Source organism: Eurypyga helias, unplaced genomic scaffold (assembly GCF_000690775.1).
Source record: "Eurypyga helias isolate BGI_N326 unplaced genomic scaffold, ASM69077v1 scaffold48287, whole genome shotgun sequence".
NCBI lineage: Eukaryota > Metazoa > Chordata > Aves > Eurypygiformes > Eurypygidae > Eurypyga > Eurypyga helias.
This window is the reverse complement of record NW_010263420.1, coordinates 1,666-12,806: the sequence shown is the minus strand read 5'-3', so window position 1 is coordinate 12,806 and position 11,141 is coordinate 1,666. Positions and strand designations below refer to the sequence as shown.

At 39.4% G+C, this 11,141-nt stretch overlaps 1 protein-coding gene across 1 annotated transcript in view; it reads right to left on the bottom strand.

Moving 5' to 3' along the window:
- Positions 1-3,382: 3,382 nt before the first annotated feature.
- TLR3 (toll-like receptor 3) overlaps positions 3,383-11,141 on the bottom strand; it is a 9,337-nt gene continuing 1,578 nt past the window's right edge. Inside the window, exons 2-5 of the mRNA XM_010156014.1 lie at positions 8,871-9,319; positions 7,661-7,852; positions 4,329-6,154; positions 3,383-3,689 (exon numbers count right to left, since the gene is read on the bottom strand). Coding sequence (XP_010154316.1) covers positions 3,461-3,689; positions 4,329-6,154; positions 7,661-7,852; positions 8,871-9,314 — 2,691 coding nt within the window. The 5' untranslated portion in view covers positions 9,315-9,319 and the 3' untranslated portion in view covers positions 3,383-3,460. The remainder of the gene's footprint in view (positions 3,690-4,328; positions 6,155-7,660; positions 7,853-8,870; positions 9,320-11,141) is intronic.

The following is an 11,141-nucleotide window of genomic DNA, read 5'->3' as shown; positions in this document are numbered from 1 at the left end:
ACTTTTTAATAGGGCCTGTAGCGACGGGGCTTGGGTAATGGCTTTAAGCCAAAAGAGGGGAGATTTAGACTAGATATTATGAAGTTTTTTACAATGAGGGTGGTGAAACACTGGAACAGATTGCTCAGAGAGGTGGTAGAAGCCTCATCCTTGGAAATATTCAAGGTTGGGTTGGACAGGGCTCTGAGCCACTTGATCTAGTGGAAGGTGTCCCTGCTGACTGCAGGTGGGTTGGACTAGATGACCTTTAAAGGTCCCTTCCAACCCAAACCATTCTATGATAAACCTAACAGCAGCACAGTCTGCATTTATTCCTCATGATGCCAAAAAGCACGTCGGTGTGTAGTATCTCGGCTGCAGCCACAAAGTAACCCTGCATGAAGACGTGGAATAAAACCTATTATGAACATCACGGTCTGCAACTTGTTCATTACTCCCTGTCATTCTAGAATCACAGAAACAGTGAGGTGCCACCCCAAATCTACAGATGAGCATTCTGCCTTGTTCAAGTCCTTTAGACATTCTGCTTTCAATACAGAGAATTCCTCTTTAGTCCTAGGTAATATCTTTGACACTACAAGTTTGGAACAGTTTTTCATTTATTTGGTATCCAACTCCTCAGCAAATCAGCATAATACAGTCCGACGCTGCCCACTGCAAAGAAACTGCCCAGCTCAGATACAGACTGTTAAGCCTGAAAGCACTTATAACTCATTACCACGCTAAGCCCATTCGTTTACTCTCAATACTACTCTCAAACAAATGTACGGGAACTGAGCAGAAGTAGGTAACTCAATTTATATGAAAATCTTATGTCAGCTATAACTGATGATTAACATTGGCCCTGTGCTTATTTCTTTTGTGCCTTTTTAACAGTTTAAATCTCACTGTGAGCTTTTGTAATGTCTTTCTGTTGTATTTTAAACTGAATGTAGGTACTAAAATAACTGTTTAGAACACATCATCATACTTTTATCAATTATTTTCACTCACCAGCAAGTACTTTCAGTTTTTTTACAAAACTAAGCATCTGTAACACATTTTCTCAATATTCTGAGACTGATTCTGTAGTAACAAGAAAACTCATTATAGAATTTACACACGCTGTCATTTGTCAGTTTTTAAGGGCCAGAAAAGACCATTTGATTATCCAGTCTGACCTCTGATATCACATTTCACCTCAGCATTTCTCCATGCATTCTCTTCATCTTTATGCCATTTTTAATATCCATGCAAACTGCTAATATTTTCTAAACAATTTATATTGATGTGGAATGAGAAATTCCACTACTGTGTGCCATTACAGATTTAGGGAGCATAGGAACCCTTTCACATGTTAGTCTTTAAATAAGCGAAAGAACGACTGACAGGGTGCATACCTGGCACCCCATCCTTACAGACTGGCCTCCTCAACTTTCATGGCCTAAGCACGAAAAAAGAATTTGTCACTTCGCCTGAAAAGGTCAGAAAGATGAGATGAAAGCATCACAATGGAGATAATCCTATGACTGTAGTCATCATCTATCACTTCAACTGTAAACAAAGCCTTTTTTGTTTTCACCCAGGACTTCCTGAGCAAGCGAGGACAGCCCCGTCGCTCTTCTGGTGCATGCAAAATCTACTTAATTAATTATTTTTCTCATTTACATTTTTTTTTATCATCATGGGACACACAAACCTATTAAAGACTAGCCGTTTTCATCTATGCATGTAACACTTAAAGCAGCTTTTCTCATCATTTGTGAAGTGCTCAACTATCTGAAAGCTGTTTTCTAAAGCTTGGAGCAATGATGGTATTGAAATTGATGAGGGAAATGCTAGGGGAAAAAAGCAATTTAATAATATTCCTGAGATACTGAAGGATCACACACATACTAAAAATTTACACTGTTTTGTAAGGTCCTTGGAACAGCAATGAAATATGAACAAAAACACACAAATGACTGTCTAGTGTCTAATTTACAGTGAATTGTGCTCAAACACTCCATAAAATTGCAACCAGCCTCAGACATGATGAGCATCATGTCAGAGTACACTTTGCCGATTCTCTGCTCTCTCCGGATCAAGCTACTAGCCCGTACGTACATGCTCCGGCAAGCGCTAACGAGCCCACGGTTCTGTAGAGCGTGTTAAGGAAAAACCAAACTAGATGAGTACGTAAGAACTTAAACTACCAAATTGTCTCTGATTTCTTTACTATTTGCTTTTTAGCTATCAAAGGCAAAGCTGTATACAGTCATGGCAAAAATTCCAAGTTCTGTGTAATGGCCCGTGTAGCATTTTATGGTCATTCAGAGAATGAGAGTGACATCTCTCAATATAAACCTCCTTCTGCCAGCTGTCTGAATTTAAGTAGGGAAGAATAAAATGGGTTATTTTAATCATACCACATTTATTACATCAGTTGACTCGTTAGTCTGAAAACGTGTTTTTGATAGTCAGCAGTACCTGCCCCACCCAGAAGGCATAAGCCATCCTTCACTGCGTGATCTGAACAGGCTACTCACAGGGTCAAGTTTCTTTCTGTGACTTTCTCTTGAAACAGAGGTTTTCAAAACCACTTTGAACCTCTGCTGTGTTTCTTGGTTTCAACTACATAAATAACTTTCCATGTTACTGTTCTTCACATGGAGAGCTTTCCAGTTTTAATTTCACTCAGGGGCGCCTTGTGGTACGAAAGCAAGCAGTAGTGTCCGCTCTGCCTCCTACACAGATTTTGCCATTTGATCGTTATTGTGCCCGCTTTTACATATCCCTTTAAAGTAGAGAGTCTGTCTTTTCTGCAGTACATCAGATGGACATGTTTCCTAGGACATCAGTCATTCACACTGCTTTTCAGAATTGCCACCACATTTGGATACAGACTGAAATGACTATCGATCATGACCCATTTTAACATGTCACTTCAGTGCAGGTGAATTAAAGTATCAGCAAGAACACAAGTATCATAGAATCACAGAATTGTTTGGGTTGGGAGGGACCTTAAAGACCATCCAGTTCCAACCCCCCTGCCATGGGCAGGGACACCTTCCACTAGACCAGGTTGCTCAAAGCCTCATCCAGCCTGGCCTTGAACACTTCCAGGGATGGGGCATCCACAGCTTCTCTGGGCAACCTGTCCCAGTGCCTCCCCACCCTCTCTGGGAAGCATTTCTTCCCGATATCTAATCTAAACCTCCCCCACTTCCAATTTAAACCCATTGCCCCTTGTGCTGTCACTACAGACCCTTGTAAAAAGCTCCCCCCCCCCTCACCCCCCCCGCCCCAAGCTTTTTGTAGGCCCTTCAGGAACTGGAAGGCTGTGATGATATACACAAGTAAACTTAAATTATAGTGACTCTTATGTATCTTTCCAGCATGAAAAACTTTTTTTCATGTATTCCTGAAGGCTTGACAGTTTTCCAGTGATAGAAAATATGCAATAAAATGACCCCATAATTCAAATCTGTACTTTCAATATTCAGTGCACCTTACTATTAGATTTAAGTGCCATCAGTAACTGCTGACGAAACGCACTGACTCGTTCTTTCTGGGCTGGCCAGTTCAAGATGCAGCGAGATTTGAACATTCCTCTTCTCAGGTGAAGTGCATGATACAACTTGTAATCTTGGATATCATGAAGAAAGATCAATATGATGGAGTCTCGACTTTGTTCAATAGCTTGCTGAAGAGCATGATACACCTTAAATCTGAAGCAAAAATAAGACGAAAATACATGTTTTCTTTCATGTGGAGAGAAAAAAAAAACAAACAGTCCCTTTAAAAACTCACATAATAGCACACTGCAAGGACTGGGTGCAAATAGGGGTCTTTATTCAATTATATTAAATTGCTATTACTTATGATAAATTAGTTACCTTCTGCGTAAAGAAAAAAATCATCCTCTAAAAATATAACCTGTCTACTGTCTTGCTACAGCCTCATTTTGCAAAGTTCCTTTCTTTTCAAGATCACTACATAAGAAAGGTGAAAAGACTCATTCAAGACAAATAAAAATCATCTTTAGATGCAAGTGATATCACCCATTACTGCTTTTTTTCAAACATGTAATTTTAAGGAAAGCAATCTGCACAGGTGACAGCTTGCCTTACTGAAAAAAACATTTCAAAATTTCAAATTTCCACTCATGTACATGTGGAGCAATTAACTTCAACTGAGGAATTATTCTGAAGTTATGCATTAAGTAAATATGTTTAAGTAGAATTTGCATGGTATTTTTTATTAAATGATGCTTTTGACTGCCTTACACAGCAAAAAAGATTCCCTTGTTAAAAAAATCTGTCAAGGACATTTGTCCTTTTTTATCTAAAAGTTTATTTCCTACTTACTTTTTGCACCAGGGATCCTGTAAAAGGTGTTCAGTCACAACGAAAATAATCTTCCTGCTCATTTTCATGCTGTTAATTGTGGCTTCAAATTCAGATACGCCCGCTTCGAAGTCCCGTTCTTCTAAACAAAACCTAATTTGAAAGGGGTTGTTTTTTTCCAGAGAGATGAAATTCTTAGACACCCAATTCTTGTCCTGTCTTGCATGAATAACATAGGCATCGTATTCAAACTCTTCCTGTTGTCTGTCAAGCTCTTTAAAACCGAGTATTCGATTTACTGAAATATTCCAGTAGAAAGCTATTCTCCATCCTTCAAAATGGATGATAAGAACAATAAAAATCACTAGTGTGACAGCAGCGGTAGTGATCACAAACAGAAGTTTAAACGGAGCACTGTCTTTGCAGGCTGAGCTATCAAAATGCATCACCAGACTACCGTGATATTTAGGTGGGGTGTTGCAAATGTACCGGGAGCTCAATCCAGGTATGTATGTTTGGGTCCCATTAAGCCAATCGGAAAACCAAGCAATGCTCTCACAGGTGCAATCAAATGGATTGAAATCCATCTCCAGTATTCTCAAGCTCTTGAACGCTGGGCCAAACACGTTTTCTTCAACTGAGGTTATCAGATTTTTCTGAAGGTTCAATGAATTCAGAGAGGCTTGGTCATCAAACAGAGTCACTGGAAGCAAATTCAAATTATTTGATCCTAAATCCAGGTTTTTTAATTGAAACAGACCCTTGAAAACCTCAACTGGAATCTCATCAAGCCCATTTGATTTTAAATTAAGAACATGCAAGTTGGGAAGATCTCTTAGAAAAAGAACAGGGCCACCTGGATTTGCCTGTTTCCAAAGTCGGGCTAAATTGTTGTGCTGCAAATCCAGAATGTCAAGTTTGTGAAGTCCATCAAACACGTCTTCTTTTATGTTTGCTATGTTGTTATTGCTGATGTCCAGGACAGTCAGATTTCGTAGAGGATGAAAAGGTGACGGAGTAAGTGCCAGATTACTGCAACCTACCTTCCTCAGCATCAGTTTTCTAAGGCTTGGGACAAAAATGAACGATTCACTTCGCAAAGCCAAGTTTTTATTATAGGAAAGATAAATATCTTGTATATTACTTAGACCTTTAAACTCCTGACCTGTAAGCTCTTGACTAATTTCATTGAGACCAAGATCGAGGATTTTCAGGTGTCCCAAGGAGGAAAATGCCCCACTTCCTATTGTAGAGATTCTTGTTTTTGTGAGGTTGAGAACCTGCAAACTGGAATTGGCAAGTGATGAGAACGTTTTATTAGTTATTCTTTGTAAGTTTGCGTTGCAGTTACAAAGACTCAGGTATTTCAGGCTGTTCAGACCTGTGAACGTATTAGCAGTAATTCCCGGAAAATTGTTATTATCCATAATAAGGTACTCCAGATGGTATAACCAATGGAAGGAAAAGTCTTCAATTTTCCCAGTAAGGGAATTTATCAGAATCAGGTATTTGAGGCTGGATAATCCATAAAATAAACGTGAAGATACGTGGATGTTATTACGCTTTAGGTTTAAGTATTGTAAACTGGAAAGCCACTGAAAGGAGTCATCTTCTATCACAGACAGAGAATTTTGGGAAAGGTTTAAAACTGTAAGGTTTGTTCCTTGCAGTCCCTGGAAAGTTGACTTGCTAATGTATGAAAGTTTCACATGGCTCAACGAGAGGTTCTGAATCGCTGTGTTTGATAATTCCGTACACAGTTTCTTTGTGAGATTTTCACCAAGTTCAACGTTGTTCAGTACGAGGCCAAACAGATTTCCAATTGCATGTAAACATCCTACATGAAACTGAAAGGAAAAATGAGTTTTGACCTGAACAAAGGATTATGTAAGAAAGTAGCCCCATAAAGCCAAAATGTGGAAAGGTTTTCAAACAACATTTTCAAGCAGAATGTAACTACTACACTTGGGGTTTTTTTCAGTCAAGTTCAGACAAACACCTGTTGGAGATGGAGTATGGAGTATCCTCTTGGATACTTCTTGTGATGATACTTCTAAAACTTGTAATATGATTATCATAGTTCTGAGTAGAAAAAAACAGAAAGTTGCTTAGTGAGATGCAAGTTAATTACAATTGTGTATTGACCAGCAAAACTCTTTCACTGGAAGTGTCTTAGAAACTGAGATAATCTCTTTCTTCAGCTTTCTTTTATTGGTATCTGCTAGGGATGCCCATGTACTAATGCAAAACCAGACACAGGGTGAAAAAGTTATTTAGGCCTTCAGACAGCCAAGAAGAAACCCAGTTTCTCTGTGTAAGCAGAAGCTACCCTCATGAAATGTGATACTACACACTTGCTTTCACAATAAATCACAAGTAGTGCTGGATTCAGTATCTTGATTCAGGTATCAGCTGAATGATTAAATACTCCCCTTGTCAGAATGATTCAAACACACAAGACTGCTTTTCAGACAGCAGTACTGTAAAATCAGGGCTAGGTTAAACAAGCATAACATAGTGCTGCCCAAGAAAGGAGCAGTCCTAAGGAGTACTTAGGATGTAGGAAAAAGGACAGTGGGATTGACTCTCAGCGTTGGTACAAGCTTATGGCACTTTAAAATATTCCTGTAATTTCAATATACTTGTTCTTTACAGATCAATCAAATGAAACACAAACAAAAAAAACCCAACAACAACCCAAAAACCCCCACAAAACAAACCACCACCAAGCAAATTCATGCAAACTAAGTATTCATATGCCGAGGGTCAGCCAGTTTAGAACTGCAACACTTCCCGTCACTCTTCAAAGAATCATGCTGTAACACAGAGAGCGGTGAGGTAGGTGGCAGAGAAAACACCCACTTGTTTTTTAAAAGAGTGATTATATTTTTCTGCAATGATTTTTTTTCTCTGGGGTACCCCACAGGCACAAATGAACGTTCTCTTTGATTAACTAGAAAGGCAGACCTAGACTGCATAACTAGCCTTGCATAATACTGCACTTTTTCCCCACTTAGAAAGTCTGTCAGCGGCTCACCTTCAGCACATACAAAAAAAACAAAAAAAAACCCTGCATAGAATACCCCTGGTAAGGGTTTACAGACCTACTGGATCTAGCTCTTACTTGAGACCTCTGATCTACACGGAACCAGGTCTTGCTGATTTCAGTGCGAGAAAAAGAATGCCATGTATCACAGGAGGTCAGGAGTAATGGTGTATACAATAGAATGGGTTTATATTTGACCTCTGTGGATCAAAAATGTAAAGTGAATGCCATACAATCATAAAGGATAAATCAGGATGATTCCATTTTATACTTACACCTGTTGAATTTCTGCTGAAATGCTTCCTACCTCTTTCAGTGGATTTGATGACAAATCAAGACTATTCAGTGAGGTGTTGCTGAGAAAGCTGAAGTCTTCCTTTTTTAACTCAGTGATTTGATTGCTATCCAACTTGAGCTCACGAAGGTTCTTCAGCTGTTGCTGCAAACCCAAATTTGCTGACTTCAAAAAATTATGAGATAGGTCCAAACTGTTCAAGTTCTGGGGAGAAGATGCAAACAGAAGAATATAAAATTATTGTTATTTTACATAATACAAAACCTTTCTGAAATATTGTATTAGAGTCTAATTGATTAGAAATTAGATGCAATAATACAATTAGAATAAGTCTGTAATAGAGAAGTGGCAGTTTTCAAGCTCCTGCAGGAAGCTGTAACTTTCACTGTGTTCATGGTCTTAACCCACTACAACATCTACTGCAAACCAAAGAATTACTTTAGTCGAGAGTCAGCAGTGCTACAAGGCAAGCAAGTACATTTTGTATCGCTGAACTGGAATACTGAGTTTAGAAGGAAAGTTCAGACTTGTTCAAAACAACATGCATGCTCATTAAGCATTGTGCAACAATTAGTACCCACACACTGTCTCTATTTTCTTTTGTCCTCAGGCCCTTCCTCTTGCATTATGCCATGCTTGGTGCAAAGACAATGGAAATGTCTTTTCCTGTCTCCTGTGCTGGTCTCCTAACCTCATAGATGCCATAGAGAAGAATATTTAACTACATGTAAACTACCAGGAAAAACAAAGGTAGACTAAAAAGGGTTTTACTCTTTCTCAATCCCCAAGTCCTTGGAGATACTACATCCAGCCTAAGCACCGGCCTTCCTGATCTGAGACCTTAAGAATTGACTTTGACCTTAAGAATTTAGGCTAACTACCATTTTTAGACCCCAGGCAACTCAGATGTCACACCACCCACTTCACCCTATACGTCATCTGCTGCTGCTATTCTCCCAGCACAAATACTGCATGGAGAGGTGCCTCGGGATGCAACAGGGTAAAGGGGATGGAGAGCACTGACTCGTAAGGGTGGCTGAGACTTCAGTGTGCTCCAACACAAGAAGCCACTAGGCCTTGTCTTTAGAAAAACAATGAAGAAAGATTCTATGATGGGTATTTTCAGTTGCCAATAAGCAGCCATTGTGCACACACTGGAAAATACAATAAATTCCCCATTTATTACTTTATTTACACAAAAAGGTGCATTTCTAAAGCTTACCTCCAGGGTTTTGAAAGGATCATTCTTTATATCTATTCTGTTGTATCCGAGATTGAGCTCAGTCAGGTTGGTGCAGGAAGCAAAGACCCTGTCGGGGAGCTTATACAATTCATTATGTTCTAACTTCAGAACCTGCAGCAGAGGCACATTTTGGCACAATTCTGGTTGCAGTTTAGAGATGCTGTTGTAGCCTGCGTTCAAGTAAACTAGCTGGCTGTAACTGGTCAGATTTGCAGGACCTAGCTGCCTGAGCTGATTATGAGAAATGTCCAAACCCGTTATATTGCTGGGGAGATCAGAAGGAATGTGAGTCAGCTTTAGGTGGCTGCAGTCAGCCATTTCATTTTGGATCTGACACTGCTTTCCAGCTGATGCACACAGCAAGCAGACAGACACCAGTCTGACAGATAAGCTGCTCCGCTGAAGAATAGCGCTTCCCATCATTTTATCTGCAAAGACAAAACAAGCACAGTACAAATTACAATTATTTTGATACAACTTAAACTGATGGCTAAGCAAGCCAGGCTCACAATATATGTAGTTTTATACTGAGCAAACATTCAGTATTTTTTACCCATAAAGTAGTACTCATTTCTGCAGAAAAGGTATGTTTAAATCTCTCTAAATTAAGATTTTTCTTTAAAAACAACAGTATTTTCTTACATAAGAATAATAACGTTCAAAAAGCTAACACCGCTTTATCAATGCAAATTCCCAATTATTTTTCCTTTTCTGATTAATTTCGCATTGCTTCAGCATGCATAAAATACAATAAATATAAAAAATTATGCACAGACCCCTGGGTGTTAATCACTGAGCTCTGAGCTTAACTAAACGTAAAATATTTATAGTTATATGCAGTAAGAATACCTAATATACCACTTCTTTATTTTACAGTTGTTGCCAGTTTCTGTTTTACAAGCCAGTCAGACACACAAAATTCTTGCCATCTTTCCACTTCATAGCAAAAGAAGGAATATCAGGCTATGGAAAGGTGTATGAGAAAGTGAGAGCAGGCAAAATAAATCAGTACCAACCTAATCAGAGGAAGAAATAGAGAAGAGCCAAGGTGTTGAGAAAAGTGTCCATAGATTCAATATGTTTATCCAAATACTTCCAGGAAAACTTAAACATTTAAGAATTTATATACCCCACCCCATCTCTTTTGGGCATTTCCATTAGGATACCAACCTCTGTCCACTGCTGCTCTCATCCTCAATGGCTCTGCCTGCTGAAGCATTACATTTCTGATGACTCTCACACTTTAATATTTTATTCAGTTTCAATTTAGTTTCCATAAGATTTAAATTCACCTGGTGATCTTGTAATACAGCTTTACTGGATAAGGAAGAAAAAAACTACTTCCACACAAATTCTGACTGGAATAGAGCCGCAGGAGCTCAGAAGGGTTTAACTAGCCTGCTGAGTTGTAGTCCTTGTCTAATTAAATAGCATTTCTGCTAATCAAGAGTCCAGTGTATCTTCCATATCATTCACTACTGAATTAACCTTTAGTAGAGGGAGAATAAATACTTTGGGAGGGCTTGCCAGAATATTCTTCCATGTTTTAGCAGAGCACAGTAAGCTTAGGCTCCTCCACTTCAATGTTTTCTTTCTTAAAATAATATAAAGCTTATGCTTTCACCCCTGAAGCACTGAGTGTCTCCACAGTCTCCATGTACATATACCTGTATGGCCTTCTGCCAACAAGTCTCAAACCTACCTGCCAACCTCAGTTTACCAATGAGTTAAGTCTCAGCATGAACGGCTCCCAGGTAGGGAAGAGCAGGTTTTAGAAGGGAATTTAACCTCACTAAAGTTAACAGGAATCTAGAAGAGCTTCTCAAAAGACTAACTCCCAGGAATATGAGCTTTCTTAGTTGTGCATCTCACATTTTCCTTTGCTGGGAACTTGTGTTTAATTAACCTGATCTAGCTTTGAGCACATTAGATTATCGCTCAACAGCAAACAAGGAAACAAGAAATTAAACCAGCACATCTGAAAAAAAGCCTTCAGAACTGACGTTTTTTAAAGAGAAGAGTTTTCACTACCGTAATGAAACGCTCTGAGGAACTGGCACTGCAATCTGCAGCCAAACAGGAGTTGGGCAGGTCAGACCCCAGCAGAGCTTGGCTCCAGAGATGACCTGCCTTTCCAGAGGGGACGCATCAGGACTGCTCCGGTCACAAACAGCGACGTTTTAGTGGCCAGGGGGGAACCTGCGAGTGTCTCTGTGGGAGCAACCTGGCCATCTGGGGAGAGACATCAGT